At 36.8% G+C, this 18,991-nt stretch overlaps 1 protein-coding gene across 3 annotated transcripts in view; it reads right to left on the bottom strand.

Moving 5' to 3' along the window:
• LOC138915037 (zinc finger protein 420) overlaps positions 1–18,991 on the bottom strand; it is a 29,724-nt gene that overhangs the window by 10,484 nt on the left and 249 nt on the right. The window contains exons 1-4 of one of the 3 annotated variants that reach the window (XM_023651290.2): positions 18,778–18,942; positions 17,455–17,505; positions 9,291–9,379; positions 7,861–7,987 (exon numbers count right to left, since the gene is read on the bottom strand). In XM_023651290.2, the coding sequence (XP_023507058.2) occupies positions 7,861–7,987; positions 9,291–9,299 (136 nt within the window). In that variant the 5' untranslated portion in view covers positions 9,300–9,379; positions 17,455–17,505; positions 18,778–18,942. Of the gene's footprint in view, positions 1–2,922; positions 3,007–3,495; positions 3,535–7,860; positions 7,988–9,290; positions 9,380–17,454; positions 17,506–18,777; positions 18,943–18,991 lie in introns of those variants that run through there. The other 2 variants (XM_014733060.3, XM_023651298.2) reach the window with 2 other exon arrangements.

Genomic DNA, 18,991 nt, shown 5'->3' with positions numbered 1-18,991 from the left:
TCTATGTTCCTAAAAGGCAACAGATACTGATGACTGATGTATTACTGGCAAGATCAACCAAACCATTAAAGAATACATAATTCCAATCATACATAACTGTGCTGAACATATAAAAATATGGAAATCTCCCCAAGTCATTTTACAAAGTTAAGTTAACTCAGATAAGAAAACTGGACAAAGACAGCTCAGGAAAAACAAGCCAATCTCATGAACAAACATAGGTAAAATTTTAAAATAAAATATTAGCAACATAGAATCTAGCTGTGTATTTAAAGACTAAAACATCATGATCAAATAGGGTTTATCCCATGAATGAATATAGTTCAACAGAAGAAAATCTATTTTAAGACCCTCTATTAAAAACTCTCTAGGGGGCCAGCCCCGTGGCCCAGTGGTTAAGTTCTCACGCTCCGCTTCGGCAGCCCAGGGTTTCACTGGTTCGGATCCTGGGCGCGGACATGGCACTGCTCGTCTGGCCGTGCTGAGGCGGCATCCTGCATGCCACAACTACAAGGACCCACAACTAAAATATACAGCTATGTACTAAGGGGATTTGGGGAGAAGAAGGAGGAAAAAAGAAGATTGACAACAGATGTTAGTTAGCTCAGGTGCCAATCTTGAAAACAAAACACAACTCTCTAAGACCAGAATGGTTCTTCCTTAACCTAATTAAGGGTATTTACCAGAAACCTATAGAAACATATTTTAATAGTTACAGACAGTCACAATGGTGCGACTTAAAATATTTTGACTTTACGATGGTGCAAAAGTGATATACATTCAGTGGAAACTGTACTTTGAATTTTGATATTTTCCCAGGCTAGTGATATGTGGTATGATACTTTTTTTTTTTAAAGATTAGCACCTGAGCTAACAACTGTTGCCAATCTTCTTTTTTTTTCCTTCTTCTTCTTCTCCCGAAAGCCCCCCAGTACATAGTTGTATATTCTAGTTGTGAGTGCCTCTGGTTGTGCTATGTGGGATGCCACCTCAGCATGGCCTGACGAATGGTGCCATGTCCGCACCCAGGATCCAAGCCAGGGAAACCCTGGGCTCCCGAAGTGGAGTGCGAGAACTTAACCACTTGGCCACGGGGCCGGCCCCTGTGGTATGATACTCTTTTGTGATGCTGGGCAGCAGCAGCAGCTGAGCCACAGCTCCCAGTTAGCCACACAATCATGAGGGTAAATAATGGATACACTTACAACCATTCTGTACCCATCCAACCATTCTGTTTTTCACTTTTGGTATAATATTGAATAAATTACATGAAATATTCAACACTATTACAAAATAGGTTTTGCGTTAGATGATTTTGCCCAACTGTAGGCTAATCTAAGTGTTCTGAGCACATTTAAGGTAGGCTAGGCTGGGGCCAGCCCGGTGGCACAGTGGTTAAGTGCACACGTTCCGTTTCATCAGCCCCGGGTTCGCCAGTTCAGATCCTGGGCACAGACATGGCACCACTTGGCACGCCATGCTGTGGTAGGCGTCCCACATATAAAGTAGAGGAAGATGGGCACGGATGTTAGCTCAGGGCCAGTCTTCCTCAACGAAAAGAGGAGGATTGGCAGCAGTTAGCTCAGGGCTAATCTTCCTCCTCAAAAAAAAAAGGTAAGCTAGGCTAAGCTATGATGTCTGGTAGGTTAGGTCCATTAAATGCAGTTTTGACTGATGAAATTTTCAACCTATGATGGGTTTATCAGGAGAGAACTCCATCATAAGTAAAGGAAGATCTGTAAACACCAGAAGCACTCCCAATGAAGTTTGCAAAAGACAAGAAATATTTTCAAATTGTGAAATACTTCAATACTCTTCTCCTACGGATTATAGTTTGTTAAAAACAGTACAAATAGAAAAGGAAGAGATAATATATTATATAGAAAGAGTAAAGGAAGAGCTAATACATTATATGTAGAAAGCAAAATTATCTACCTAGAAATCCAATATTAGCCACTGAAAAACTATTAGATATTTCTACAAGGTTATTATGAATTTATAGAAATCAGTATTTGCTCTCTCTATATATATCAGTATCAACCCTTTAGAAAATGTCATAGAACAAAATATTCTATTCATAATATTAACAGAACTTATAAAGTACTGAAGAAATTAATAAGAAATGTGTAAGAGCTTTTAAGAAAAAACAATGAAACTTTACAAAAGTACACGAAAAGAAAAGTAGATATACAGCATGTTCAAAGATAGAAGGATTGAATATTGTAAATATGTGAATGGTTTATCAGATTTCCTGAAAACACCATGAAATGCTAGATAAATATGACAAACATCCTTTTAAAAGTATGCCATGCTTAAAGCAGACTGAAAGGAGGTACAATGAAGTGAGAACCAAAAACTAAAGATAAACACACTCTGAAGCCACAGCTACCTCAACACACTTGTTGACTTCAATTGCCTAAAGTTTGTATCTTAATGGTCTGAAAAGAATCCAAGATACAAAGCCTTGGGCCCACAAAAGGTCAGGTGTTAGCAGTGAACCTCTTCACAGAATCAGAACTATCCAAGGCCCACAGTTCAGAGCAAGGAAAAAAATCCATCTGCCCTCAAAGGAAAATGACAAGGAACATTTCAGCCTTGGCCTAGACTCTCAATGAAAAGGAGAAAAGAATGCTGTGGATAATTCATCATTACACAAGAGCCCCTAAGCATGCAAGAAACTGCAGTTAGACTCGTTCCCCAGAAACTGAAATTGTTGAGTGATACATATACTATAAATACTTGAAATATATGAAAATATATAAAATCAAAACCATGAGAAAGGGACTATATAGAAGTAAAAAAAAATAAGATTTAGGGGAGAGGAAAAATCAAAGTTGTAGAAATAAAGCAATATAATCAGTTACATTAAAATCTTAAGAAAAAAATCTTAAAGCAGCTAGAGAGAAAATACAGATTACTTACAAAAGGAACAACAATGAGACAGATGGCAGACTTCTCAAGAGCAACAAAGAAGCCAGAAGACAGTAGAATAATATCTTCAGAGCGCTGAGAAAAAAATAATTGTCAGTAGAGAATTCTAGACCCAGTTAAATCATCAGGCAAGAATGAAAGGTGAAACAAGGTTATTTTGCAACAACAGCAAAAATAAAAACTGAGAGCATTTACTACCAATAGGCCTTGCCTATCATGATAAATAAAATGATCCCAGTAGGAAGGTTTGATGGAAGAGGAACAGTGTACAAATAAAGGGATAATCATGTGAGTGAATCTACAAGCAAACATGGCCATTATAAACAAAAATAATGCCCATTTGGGGGGTTAAAAAGAAAACAGAAGTAAAATACCAGACAACAATAACATATGAGATGGGAAAGATTAATCAAAATTAAAGCATTCTAAGATCCTTTATACTGTCATGGTAGAAGGGAGAAATTAGCCTGTATTAAGTATGTATTTGTTAAGTGACGCACACAAGAATGATAATGATTATAGGACCAAAACAGGCATGGATAGTCCCAAAATATTTAAACTCACCAGTAATCACAGGTATATGTTATTCCATCTTTTTTTAATCTATAAATTGACAAAGATATTTTTAAGTGAAAATATCTAGTGCTGGTAGAAGTATAGAAAAAGAGCAGTCATACACTGCTGATACACTCCTGGTAAGAATTTTGTGACAATGAAATATCCATTTCACATAGAGCTGTCAATATCTCATCTCTCTATGGAACCTCAACTTACTGCCACAACAGCCACCAACTTATTTCAAGTAGGCATGATCCTTTTTACTTGTGTTTTTCAACTTGGCCTTGAAATCCTAGGGGTGAGAGTGGGGCATATAGTTATTGCAAAACCTCTGCAGAGAAGTATGCAAACCACATATTGTATGTGGATTGAGTAACTATGTTTTAATATTAATTAAAACATTTAATATCTAACAAAAATTTAATTTCCATTAAATGTGTATTTTTTCAGACATCATTACAATTAGTAAAAACTACAAAGCTCCATTTGCATTAAAAAGAATGAAGTGCATGTGATAAAAAGTTAAAGATAACCATTAAAAGCATGTAAATAGTGTAAGCCTTCCAAACTAAGTAAGAGGGAAAATGGAGTTAAAAAAACAAAAACAAAATACAGTATCCATCCTAATTAAGGAGAGAGATTACAAAAGGAAGCAAAGAAGATTAAAAGAGCAAACAAAAAGCATAAAATAGGGGAGAAATAAATCTAAGCATACTGGCAGTAATTAAGTGGAGTGAACCTTCAAATTTAACAACTCAATTTTCAGATAATATCATATTGCAGTGGTTAGCAAACATTTGAACATCTGAATAACCTAAGGAACTTCAAAACACAACGGTAATGCGTCTCATGCGTCTCGTGCCCAGAGACTGTGATTTAATTGGTCTAGGGTGTGGCCTGGGATCTGGAATTTTTAAAGGGACCCCAGCTGTTTCTAAAGTGCATGTAAGTTTGGAAATCATTGCCACATTTTTTTCCAAAGTGGTTATGCCCGTTGATACTGCCATCAGTAAGGTATAGAGCATTTAAGAAAAGAAAAACAAATCTACTCCAGTGTAATTCCCAGACCTACAGTTCAGTCATTTCAAGTGCACGGTGCAGTGGTTTATAATATATTCACACAGTTGTGCAACAATCATCACAATCAAATTTTATATTTTTATCACCTCAACAAGAAACCCTCTGGGGACCGGCCCTGTAGCCAAGTGGTTAACTTCACATGCTCCGCTTTGGTGGCCTGGGGTTCACTGGTTTGGATCCTGGGCACGGACCTACACACTGCTCATCAAGCCATGCTGTGGTGGCATCCCACATAGAGGAACTAGAATGACTTACAACTAGGATAAACACTTTGTACTGGGGCTTTGGAGAGGGGAAAAAAAAGAGGAAGATTGGCAACAGATGTTAGCTCAGGGCCAATCTTCCTCACACACACACACAAAGAAACCCTGTGTCTACTAGCAGTTATTTTCAATATCCTCATTCTCATTCTCCAATCCACCCCCACCTCCCAGCCCCCACCCCAGTGCTGGGCAACTGCTAATCTACTTCCTGTCACTACAGATTTGTCTACTGTGGACATTTCATATAAATAGAATCATACAATATGTAGTCTTTGTGTCTGGCTTCTTTCATTTATCATGTTTTCAAAGTTCATCCATGTTGTAGTGTGTATCAGAACTTCATTCCTTTTTATTTCTGAATAATATTTCATTGTAAGGATACACAAAATTTTATTCATCCAGTTGATGGACATTTGGGTCGTTTCCACTTTTCAGCTATTGTGAATAATGAGGTATACAGCACTTCTGCCTCCAAGAGTTGTGATCACTGGGTACTGTCAGACTTAATTTTTGCTAATGTAGGGTGTGTGAAATAATTATGTCACTGTGGTTTTAATTTCCACTTCCTGATTTCTAATGAGGTTGAGCACTTTTTCATGTTTACTGGCTATTTGCATTTCCTTTTCCTTGAACTTCCTATAAAATGTTTTTTACCCAATTTTTCAAAAAGGTTATTTACCTTTTTCTTATCAATTTATAGAAGGTTTTTATACTCTAGATACTAATTTCATTGCAAATATCTTCATCCAATTCATGGCTTGTGTTTTACTTTCTTTATGATGTCTTTTTATAAAGAGAATAATTTTCATGCAGTTAAATGTATCAATCCTTTAATGATTATTTTAAAAAAGAACTAAATAGAACCTTTAGAAATGTCCTATTTGTTTCTCTTTCAAATATGTTCCTTTATGAAAATCTCTTCCTGCTTGTCATTTTTGCAATTTAGTCTATTTCTTTAAATATTTCACCAAACTTTATATTTACATCTAATAATTCCAATATGTGAAATCTTTTGCCATGTAATCTGTTGTTTCCTTAGATTATCTATCACTCACCTGTGACCTGTTTCCTTGTGGGTGTGGTGATCTTTGTGAGCTCATCTTTTGTCGATCTTAGTTTGTGAGACTTCTAAAGCCCTCTTACTTTCCTCCAGAGAGGATCAGCATTTGCTTCAGCCAGGAGTCAGAGGGTACCACCTTAGCCAATAAAATTTCAACTCCTTTTTTTCTATTGCCTGTCTTTATTTCTTATTACTCCTTCATTCACTCTTTTTTAGATATAATGTTTTTCTGTTCCTCATACAAAGTTAATGCCCATCCCAAGCCCTTTACACTTACTACTCTATCTGCCTGGAATACTGTTCCCCAGATATTAGCCTGACTCTTGCCCTTACTTCAGTCACGTCTTTTTTCAAACAGTACCTCCTTAGACAGGCTTTTCCAAAATCTCTCTAAAACAGCCCACCCCACTCCCCATTTAGTTCTTTATTTGCCCACTCTACTTTACCTTTATTCATACTGCTTATTGCTACCTGTAATTGTTATACTTATTAAATAAATGTATTTATGTACATATAGAGGCATACACATATATTTTTATTTCCTTATTTATTTTGTAGTTCTCCCACAAGAATATAAGTTTCAGTAGAACAGGAATCTTGTCTAGATCATTATTTCTCCAATGCCTACTACAGTCCCTGGCACAAAATAGGCCCTCAATAAATATATTTTGAATGAATGAACAATTTTAAAGAATGCAGACAATGATATAAGTCTAAATACACAAAAAATATCTGGAAAGGAACTAACTCTCTAGTTTACATAAAAGGTTGTCACTGGGGAAAAGGAAGAGCCCCTCCCTCCTTTGAAAGTGGGAAGGATTATTATAAAAGACAAAAATGGAGAAGAAGTAGGGATTAGGTGGGATTCCTTAGGGAGATTGTGCTCTTCTCAAGTCAGAGGGTTTTTTCCCACACAACTTGGGCCCTGCAGGGGAGTGCACCAACCAATAACTTCCTAAAGCCTTTGAAGAAAGAGGAGCCAAGGGGCAACAGACAGTTATAGTGCACTGACTTGCAGAGTCCAAAGAATAAAGTGATCATGCAGGTAGGAAAATCACTTCTTAAAGTTTTAATTGATATAGACTATCTTATTTTGCTACAGGAAAAAACAAATTTTCTTAGACCATCACAGGTTTTTCCTGAGCTATTTTCCAATTAAAAGTGGTTCTAGGGGCCGACCCTGTGGCCGAGTGGTTAAGTTTGTACGCTCTGCTTCGCTGGCCCAGGGTTTTGCTGGTTTAAATCCTGGGCGTGGACACAGCACTGCTCGTCAGGCCACACTGAGGCGGTGTCCCACATGCCACAACTAGAAGGACCCACAACTAAAATATACAACTATGTACTGGGGGGATTTGGAGAGAAAAAGCAGGGAAAAAAAAAGAAGATTGGCAACAGTTGTTAGCTCAGGTGCCAATCTTTAAACAAAAAAGTGGTTCTAGCATATTCATTCAATGTAAAATACTAAGTTCTTAAAATGTAGTATTCAACCAAAAAATTACAAATAAGAGAATGTGTTTGTTGTAATGGATTGTGTTCACGTGAATTATTAGTAAATTGCACTGATCCACCCTATCAGTATATAAATAATATGAGTTCTTATGTTGTCAGAAAAACCATACATTTCTGCATCTATTTTTTAAAAAATATTTAGAGCTCCTTTAGCAGATCTAAATTGTAACAATGCAAAGCCTGTTTTTTCTGACAATATTGCAAGTGTCCCAGAATTCAAATCTAGCTCCTTGATCATCAAGGAAGACAGAAGGAAGACAGAAGAAAAACAGGCAATTATATTTGAAGGAAGGAGAAGATAAATGTGCCCTTTGAAACTATCTATGACTACAGCTAGTAATTTAAAACCATTCCTTAGAAGAAATTCAGTTAATGACTTAAAAACAACCTTGAAATAACATCAGAGAAAGCAGCCATTGCAGAGGTAGATCCTGAAATACTAGGGGTTGATGTCCTTACCTAGTGACACCAGATTACTATAGTTCTCCAACATCACATCTCTATACAAGTCTTTTTGAGCAGCGTCCAGGCATTCCCACTCTTCCTGAGAGAAGTCAATGGCAACATCCCTGAACATCACTGATCTCTGAAACAGCAAACATAATACTAGTTGTGGAAATAAAGAAAATATTTTTTCAATGGAGGGGGAGATGACGGGGAGCTCTCCACAAAGGAGGCAACAGAGCAAAGAGGCTGGGAAGCCTCTGACATGAATGAGACACTAAAGATACTCGTGTTTCTGAAGTGCCAACATGTTCTATTTTTATTTCTGTTACTGTAGATATTTCCTGCATATAGAACATCTCATTAGACACATAAGTCTGGGAATTAATAAAGTAAATGCAGTGTCCCAATTAAAAGAAATAGCATACACAGGCAACCTGTACAGTATGTATCTTGTATATCACATGTTCTCAATAAATGCAAGTTTCTCTTTCTTCTTCTCTATTTAAGAAATAAGAAAAATTGGGGAAATATTTCTGTAAAATCTTATAAAATCTCTACCTTATAAAATAAGATTTGTATAAAATTAAAGAATTTATTGGAACCTCAGGTTCATCATTGTATCAGATTATCTCATACGCATTTTCCTTGTTACAATAATTTAGTAAATTTTTTAATGGGCTGCAGAATAGCTCCATGTAATGAGTATATCTGACTTAATAAGTCAGCATATTTGAACATTTTAGGTTATATAAAAATCTCGCAGGCATTTCTTACTTTTGGGAGTTTATAATTCTCAACGACTTCTGTACATGAATGATTGCCTTTCTTGTTACTATTCATTACTTATAAATGTACCTTTTCTTTGTTCTAAGTAATAAAAAGATGGAAAAGACAATCCAAATGTACACATTCAAGAATAGCAAATAATGTTGAATCTCAACACGATCCATAGTTTTGGTATTCGTCAATTACGGATTCCCAGGGAAGATCCCGGACCTCTCTGTCTTCAGTCTCTAATCACGTTCCTAATCTTAAAAGCTCACAAAGCACGAGCTCTTGCCATGTAAGGGGACTGAGGCCAGTCAAGTCCGACTCCTATCTCGTCTAACTGGGAAACTTAGGTTTAAAGTGAAGTTCAAAGTTTTCTCATGTGTGGTGCATTTAACATCCTCCTCTATCTTATAAAATCAGGGAATGTGCTTTTCTTATATCAGTGCTCCTAGTCAAAGATGCTCCATGAATTTTTGAATAGGTATGTGGATATAGGTTAGATTAGAAAGACATACTTAGGGAAGACATTATCACTTATAAGAATGGAACAAACTGGGAGTACATTCCTGAGTGGGGTCAGTTAGGAAGTTTCAGGAATAAGGAATGCAAACATGTCCATACTCTGTAAAAACGTGACTGCTTAAAGAGGACACAAAGAAACACAAATTTACCTGAGCCATGGTTTTTAGAGCTGCAAGAAATGATCAGCCCTCCTCTGGATTCCTATCTTAGAGAAGCACAGGGTCTGGAAAAGGCAGAGCTGGGGAGGAGAAAACAAAGCCATGAGACCATATTCTTTGCAAAGCTCCAAATGAGTCAGTTAGAATTATCTTTGCTGCTCTCCTCTTCCTGTCTCTTGCTCCCATCCCCAAAATACACTAAGGAGAGGAGATATAGGTGGTGGTTCTTACCCCAGTCAAACTCAGTGCTCTCTAAATACAAAAAGAAAATATCTGTAAGAATTTCTCTACCATTTCTGAAATGAAACTTATAGATAATATGACACATTTATGTACGTTATACCAAAAATAGAGATAATGACCAACTGTTATATTTCAATATATTAGTGATCATACACAACCTCATCAGAAGGCGCAAATAAATGCTTATGCTTACACCTACTTAAAATAAACAAATTTAGATTTATAAGATGACAATATTCAGCCAAGTATTGTTGATGTCTTTTATTTATATTTGACATTTTAAAATAAAAGCTATATATGTAGACAGGCATACCTCAGAGATATTGCAGGTTCAGTTCCAGACCCCCCAATAAAGCAAATATTGCAATAAAGCAAATATTGCAATAAAGCGAGTCACATGAATTTTTTGGTTTCCCAGTGCATATAAAAGTCATGTTTACACTATACTGTAGTCTTTTAGGTGTACAATAGCATTATGGCTAAAAAAACCCAATGTATACACCTTAATTTAATAACGCTTTATTGCTAAGAAATGCTAACCATCATCTGAGCCTTCAGCAAGTTTTAACCTTTTTACTGTTGGAGGGTCTTGTGAAAAATGCAGTATCTGTGAAGTGCAGTGTGCAGAATCAATGAAATTCATTATCTACAAGTGGAGGCTTCTACAAATCTGTGATACTGGCAAGTCAAACATCACAAGCAGCGCTGCCATCCGTGCTGTGACTTTTTAAATGGTTAAAAAAAATCTCCGCAAACTTCTGAATAAAACAAACTACAATCTTTTCTCAATCAAACTATAGTAGCATTCCTGAGAGATTTAGCTGATAGTAAAACCAAGCAATAATAGTAAAATAGACAAATTCAGCAATTTTTAAAAATCATGCAAACAATGCTTTATGTGAGAGGTTCTAGACCTGGATAATTATAAACACATCTTTTCCCAGCTGTGGTCCTCATTTTGTAGGTCATACAACAATTCTTTGTTGTGTACTGCAGGACTCCTTGATGAAAAGTTGGCAAACTACTGCCCACCAACTATTTTTGTACATAAAGCTTTACTGGAACACATCTACACTCATTTGTTTATAAATTGGCTATTTTCACACTACAGTGGTAGAGCTCAATAGTTTCAACAGAGACCACATGACCCATAAAGCTTAAAATATTTACTGTGTAGCCCTTTACAGAAAAGCTATCTAACCTTTGATCTAGATCAGCTTCAAGCCTTCAAATGCCAGAAGCCTTGACCCTCAACCCAGTTATTTTAACACTCAGAAGCACCCAGATATATTATTTCCAAACATCCCCTAGGGAGAGTCACTGCCCTTACAGAGAGTCACTGCTACAGGTGCCCCACAAATATTTAATCAGAAATTCCACTTCTTCCACATGTGGAAAGCTCAATAGATAATTGTGCCCATCTTTTTTTTTTTTTAAGATTTTATTTTTCCTTTTTCTCCCAAAGCCCCCTGGTACATAGTTGTGTATTTTTAGTTGTGGGTCTTTCTAGCTGTGGCATGTGGGATGCCGCCTCAGCATGGCTTGACGAGCAGTGCCATGTCCACGCCCAGGTTTCAAACCAGTGAAACCATGGGCTGCCGAAGCAGAGAGCACGAACTTAACCACTCAACAAGGGGCCTGGCCTAATTGTGCCCATCTTAACAACCAAAAATAATTCAGGTAAGATGAAAAATCATAATTTCTTTTAAATTCATCACAGAGCTAAAGACACAAAGAAATTTAAGTGCAATAAATTCCCAAAAGTACCAAGCTCTTGAAAGACATATGGATGCTCCCATCTCTGGCAGGGCTTAGATTAAATTGTAATTACTTAAAGGTAAACAGTCCAACCATTCCAATAAAAAGATAATGTAAAGATAAAAAAGCAAGTGCCAACTAGATGCTCTTTACAAGAGCAAAGTGCCAACCATATGCACTTTAAATATAAAGGCACAGGTGAGTTGAAAGTAAAATGGTAGAGAAAGATATACCATACAAATACTAAGCATGAGAAAGCCTGTGTACCTGATTAATATAAGACAAAAGAGACTTCAAGACAAAGAGTAAAACTAGAGAGAAAGAGGGAAAATTCATCAAGAAGACATAGCAATTCTAAATGTCTAGAGATTTAACAACAAAGCATCAAAATATATGAAGCAAAAATTGACAGAACTAAAGGAAAAAATGAACAAATCCACAATTAGATTTGGAAATTTTAACATCTTTCTCTCAGTAGTCAATAGAACAAGTACACAAAAAAAATCAGTAACAATATAGAGGATTTATGTATAACACTATCAAGTACCTTGACATAATTGATACCAAACCCAATTGTCAAGAATACCACACCCAACTGTCAAAAGCTGAGCTGAGCTCAAGAGAGTCCAGTTGTCGGAAAAACCAATTAAGACAACAAGCCAAAATGAAAGTAACAGTCAAGCCCTTAATCACTTACTAGTCACTTGATATAAGCAAGAGGCTAACCCAGAGAAAGCGCTGACTCCTCCACTGTTCATATTCCCCCATGGAAAAGCACCTAGAGAGGGTCAGATGGAACAGCACAGATGTGGTGAATCATCTCACTGCCAAGAGAGTACCAAACAAAAGGCTCCTCCCATCTCATGGGCTATGGCCATAGAGAGGGAGAGGAGGAAGGGCTAGGAGTAGAAAGGTACTGAGCACTGAGTCACAGTGGAGAAAAAGTGTCTTCAAGGTTTTCCCCACTACCCTTGATAAGGAAGTCTTGGCAGAGGTATCTGATAAGGAGGTATCCTAATGGAGGTGCTTGGGCTAGGAATGCAGATATGCAGAAGAGCAGAGCTGGCTAGGGGGCCTCAGTCCTTGACTGCAACTCCCTTAGGAGAGTGCAACATACTGGTTATGCACGATGTCCAGAGTGGGGAGGAAACAAGTATCAAAAATATTTTAAAATTGAATCATACAGAGTATATTTTCTGGTCTTTGTCCACACATCATTAAATTAGAAATCAATAAGAGGTCTAGAAGAATCTCCAAATATTTGCAAATTAAACACACTTCTAATAGCCCATGAGTCAGAGAAGAAATAACAAAAACATTACCAAATATGTTGAACCGAATGACTACAAAAACACAACTTAACAAATTTTGTGGGCTGCAGCAAAAGCCGTATTTAAAGGAAAATTTATAGCTTTAAATGCTTATACTAGAAGAAAAAGGAAGGTGTAAGATCAATGACTTAGGCTCCTACCTTAAGGACCTCGAAAAAGAAGGACAAATGAAGCCCAAAGTAACAAGAAAAGAAATAATTTAAATGATATGGACAAATGCCTTAAAACACAAATTACCAAACGTCACACAAGAAGAAAAAGAAAACATAAATTGCCCTATAGATATTAAAGAACTTGAATTTTTAGTAAAACAAAACAAAACACTCTTCCCACAGAGAAAGTCCAGATGGCTTCACCAGTAAATTCTACCAACATTTAAGGCAGATATACTACTATTCTTTAACAAACTTTTTCAGAAAATAGGAAAAGGAGAAAACACTCTCTTCTACATTTTGAGGCCAAATAACCATGATACCAAAACCTGACAAAAATATTACAAGAAAAAAATTATAGCTCAATATCTCTCATGACATAGACACACAAAAACATTATGAAGTAGGAATACTGGCATTGTTATTCCAAAATCTATATATATAGATAGATATTCTGAAACGATTACACACACATACACATATATCAATGAGAATAAAGCAAGTATGTAATTATCTTAGTGTTATTAGGAATAAAGATTTTCAGAGTACAAAAAGAAATACAAATATAAAATCAAGAAAAACTCTATAATCTTTAAATTCAATTGGAAATATCAATATAAACTTAGGATTTATTTTTCTCCAACTAAAAAATATGTATTTAACCAGCTCTGTAAAGGCCTACAAGCGATAACAGAAGCAATGAGAACTCCTACTATCCTGATTATGCCTTCTTAAAACCACTTCCCACTAAAAGGAAACAGGGCTCCATAGAGAAGTGACTGATTTCAAGTTTGAGTTAGGAAAATGTACAAGATGAGCCTAGAACTTCTTGTCACACCAGGAAGTTTGGACTGTACCAAAGACTACTGGGGTCATGTCAAAAGGAATCCAAAGGAAGCTAGATCAGAGGCAGTACAGAGGATCCCATTGGCCATGGATGGGCAATTTGAGTATTAATAAGAACAATAACTGCTATGGACTGAAACATATCAAATATATTTAAATCCTCAAGTTCAAATATTTTTAAAATCCTCAAGTTCATAATAATTTAAAAGTAAGACAGAGAATAATCTTTGGAAGATGCTGAAAAATGAGAGAAAAATCAAGCTTTTATCTTACTTTTTTTGCATAAGCTGTACTTCAGAGTAACCAAGACACTAATGAGAGGATGGCTCCCTTTACAGAAGTATTCCAGCTAATAAATGCAGAAGAATCAACAGAATTGGAATACCATTTTGTAACTCCTGATAAAATAATGGATTCCAAGTAAAGATGATCAATGGCTACTGACATCACATAAAGAAAACAACCAAATATTACCACTTTGGAAAACAACTTTGGAAAACAACCAAATACACCACTTCATAGACATGCACACCATTATGTATGAAGGATTAGTGAAAGCAAATAAGCAAAAACACAAAAAACCTGAACCTGATCAAGCCTCTAGAATTAAATTCCAATTTATAAGAAATACAGGGTTATGGGGCTGGCCCTGTGGCCAAGTGGTTAAGTTCGCATGCTCCGCTGCAGGCGGCCCAGTGTTTCATTGGTTTGAATCCTGGGTGCGGACATGGCACTGCTCATCAAACCACGCTGAGGCAGCGTCCCACATACCACAACTAGAAGGACCCACAACGAAGAATATACAACTATGTACTGGGGGGCTTTGGGGAGAAAAAGTAAAAAAAATAAAATCTTAAAAAAACAAAAAAGAAATACAGAGTTAGGGGAACATGTTAAATGACACCACATATAGGCAATCAACAAAATCCAGAATATGGGTAACTCTATAAGAAAACCCTGTTTCTGGAACAGATAAACTGCAAGAAAAGAGAAACAGAGAAAGAAAGATTTAAGAAACATATCATGCTATTACACTAAATAGACATTGTTTGAATATTGATTCTAACAAACCATAAAAAATATTTATGGACAATGGGGGAAATTTGAACACTGGCTATTCCATGACATTAAGAGAGTACTCAGTTTTTTTCTTTTTAGTAATGATGATGATGTGGTTATGTTTTTTAAATAAAAAGTTCTTATCTTTTAAAAACACATATTAAAATATTTGTGGATGAAGTTATATATCTGGAATTTACTTCAAGATAATCCATGTTTTCTTTGGTGGGGGAGGGTGTGGTGGAGCTATAGATGAAACACATTTAGCCATAAATTGATATTTGTTGAAGCTGAGTGATGGGTAGGGTACATGGGGATGCGTTACACTACGCTTTTTTGTTTTTTGTATGTTTGAATTTTTCCATAATAATAAGTTAAAAAGAAAAAGACCTGAAGGATAGATTCCAAATATGAACTGTGATTCATTCCAAGGGAGGGTTTTTGAGTAACTGTTATTTTCTCTCAGTTTCTTTTTATATTTTCTAAATTGTCCCGACGAACATGTACTACTTTGATATCAGAAAACAAGAAAACAATAGCTTCCTGAAATTTAAAAGAAGGACATGTAATGGTTAAAAAAAAAAAGAAATTCTCAATAAATTCAGAGAAAACAGAATATTTAACAGTATGATGATAAACTCTAAGACTTTTTTTAAATTGGGTAATGGAAAAAAAGATAGGGAGGGGGAAAAATGAGGAACTATACCAATTTTATTATTACTCAGAGTTGTGATTCAGGCAGAATTTATATCAAAGGCATTAAAATAAATTAAAAGTAAGGCACTTCTAGAAATGTGCCCCAAAGATAAACCTCTACAAATAGAAACCATATACACAGTTATGGATCACTGCATTACATAATGCTAAATATTGAAAAAAAATGCCCGCCCATAGGAGACTGCCGGAATAAACTATTACACCACACAACAGAATATGCAGCTATAAAAAAGAATGATGGAAGAACTGTATAGGCTGCTATGGAATGATCTCTGGGATACATTAAACATGTGAGGGGAAAAAAAAAGGAAAATGTAGAACTGTGTACACAGAACACTCCCTTTTAGTTAAGAATGGAGACAATAAAAAATATATACATATGCATACAAACACATACACGCATATATCATTTAAAAGAAAAATAGAAGGATAAACCAAAGAGAAAAATAGGTAGTGATTTACAGAGGGAAGAAAGAAACAGGGTGGAGGGGACAGGAATGGATAGTAGATTTCTCTGAATTCACCTTGTTCTGTAGTTTTGATTTTGGAAATATGTAAATACTTTATGTCATTTTAAAATTAAATGAAAGTGGGGGGAAAACAATCCCTAAAAGTAGAAAGCAAGATGAAACAAATGAGCCTAACTATATCTCTCAAATTGGTGGCTTAACTATATGTGAGGTGTTACTTTAGGTGCTTTAAAAAACCCAGTAATTTGATTATAGATCACTAGTGGGTTATATCCTACTGAACTCCAAGAAGTCTTGATTATTTTTCTGCATTCATATGGTTAGTAAAAATATTGGTATTGCTACTTTCAAACGCTATCAATTCAAAAGAAGGCAGAAAAGAAGGAAAAGGTAATAAAGAATAGATGGGACAAATATAAAACAAATAGCAAGAGATGGATTTGACCCAAATCATATCTATAATCACACTAAATATAAATGGTATAAACACTCCAGTTAAAAGACAGTATAGTTAAACTGGATAAAAACACAAGATCCAACTAAATGCTGCCAACAAGAAATGCACTTTAACTATCAGAACACAAATAGGTTAAAAGTAAAAAGATAGAAAAAGATACACCATGCTAACACTAATGAAAAGCAAACTCAAGTGGCTACGTTAAATATCAGACAAAGTGGATGTTCAGAGCAAAGAATACTACCAGGGATAAAGAAGACCATTTCATAATGATAAGGGGTCCATTCACCATTAGGACATATAATCTAAAACATTTATATACCTAATAACAGGAGCTTCAAAATACATGAAGCACAGATAGAAACTACGAGGAGACAGAGATAAATCCAACAAGTAGACAGAAAATCAGTAAGCGTTCAGAAGATTTAAACAACACTATCAACTTACCTGACCTAGCTGACATTTATAGAACATTCCACCCAACAACAGCAGAATACAGTCTTTTCAAGTGCACACTAAACAATTACTACAATAGACCACACATTCTGGGTCATAAAACAAATCTCAATACATTTAAAAGGATTCAGGTCATACAAAGTACATTCTCAACACAATGGAATGAAATTAGAAATTAGAAATCAGTAACAGAAAGATCTCTGGAAGATCTTCAAAGTATTTGAAAACTAAATAACATATTTTTAAATAACCCATAAGCCAAAGAAGAAATCAAAACGCAAATTAGAAAGGATTTCAAACAGAAGGCAAAATAAATGAACTAAGACTGGCGAGTGATGACTTTTGAGCTGGACATATGATGGTTCATTACACTTTTGTGTACACTTGAAAATTAACAAAAAGTTAAAAAAACTGTCATAAGTAACACAATATTATCTCTTTCTTAAACTTATGAATCTCAAATCCATTCTCTTCCTCAATTCAACCACCATTGGGAAGCATCTATCACGATTAACTGCACACATTCCTTGCCCCTAATCTACAGAAAACTGCCTTAGCCCTTCATCATTTGAGAAGGCTTAGCTAGGAAATTTCAAAAAGAAAAACATTCTTATGTTGTGAAAAAAACAAGGCATTTCAGGAAACAAAGAGGAAACATCTACTCACCTTGGGCTTTGCTTTTGAATGTGTAACAGCCATTCTTTCCTCCTCTGGGCTCTACTCTCAGGAAAAGAAAATGGAATGAGATACTTGGCCTTTCTTAGGGTGTACTCTAAACTACAACACATTCCCTGCCCCCTGCCCCACCATCTACCCCTTATTTAACACAGAGGAAAGTCAGAAGGAAACCAGAACAGTTCTGCACTTTCTGCATCAGAAAGGGGGGCCAAGATCACAGCTGTCTTGGGCTAGAATTTCCTTCTGGATTCAAAGCTGTTCACTGGAGACAGAGCCCTGCAATGGAGTACCACAGGCTCTAAGTGTGTGACTGGCTCCTCTAGCATGCTCTCTGCGAGTATTCCCACTCCTGGACCTCCATTACATTTCCAACTGGCCTGCCTCTCAGCTCTGAACTTCTCATATCAAGACCAGGTCTGTGGCTTAGAAATAACTCATATTCTTCATTCAGGGGCTCAGATTTCTGACTTCCTTCCTTCTCTGCATCCAATACCCTTAAGGCTACAGGTGAGAGGGCACCGGGAAGCAGCAGGGAATCTACCACTACAGTCCCAGGGTGTACTAAGGATGGATACAGACATGAAGCAATACAGGTCACGTGTGAACGGAGGGGGAGGGTAGTCACTGTCAGAAGAGAAAGAAGTCAAGTCCTTAGAGGACAGAGCGACTGGGACTCATTATCCGTAGGCAGACTCAGCCCCAGGATGGACCCCAGAAATACGAAAACTCAATTTTACTCCTGCACCCCACTAAACTCCCATAAGGTCACAGACTATCAAATATACAAATGACCACACAAAGTCACACACAATCACATTTCCACAGTCACAGAGCCAGAGTGAGAATCACCAAGCTCATGCCACACTGTCAGACCGCCTAGTATTAAACAAAATCCGATCATACCCAGAGCAAGCAATCACTCAAGCACATCCAAGCGCCCTGTCAGGGGACAAGGCCAAAAACACCCCTTCACAGCAGCGCTTTCACTTTCTTCACACAGTCATGAAAACGGCACACACACACTCCTACAGTCACACACATGGCACACACACAGTCATCCAGTCAGTCAGAAAAACACAACCAAGTACCAGGTCAAGGAAACAAGCAGTTACAAACACTCAGTGCAACACTGTCCTAACACCTCAAGTCACAGGCAAACCCCAGCAATACACGATACACAGTCACATACACCACCTCACAGAGACACAAGAACATCCCATTCCCTGTCACAACAGCACTGTCGCACACCTCACAGTCACAAGCAAAGCCCAGTCATACACGCGGTACACATGCAATCACACTGTCACATACCCACATTCTCAGGAAAGTACGCGGTCACAAACACGGCCACAGCAGTATTATCACACCCTCAGAGTCACAAACAGCTGACACTCACACACACGCTTAGACACAAAGCCACAGTCGCACACGCCCATTCGCGCACAGTCACCAATACCAGGCAGGCGGTCGCACAACACAAAACCGCAGGAGCCACGGCCACACACGCTTCCCCTGCGCGTTTCCG

The sequence above is a fragment of the Equus caballus genome, chromosome 10 (genome assembly GCF_041296265.1).
Source record: "Equus caballus isolate H_3958 breed thoroughbred chromosome 10, TB-T2T, whole genome shotgun sequence".
Lineage (NCBI taxonomy): Eukaryota > Metazoa > Chordata > Mammalia > Perissodactyla > Equidae > Equus > Equus caballus.
This window is presented reverse-complemented; position numbering and strand designations above follow the sequence as displayed.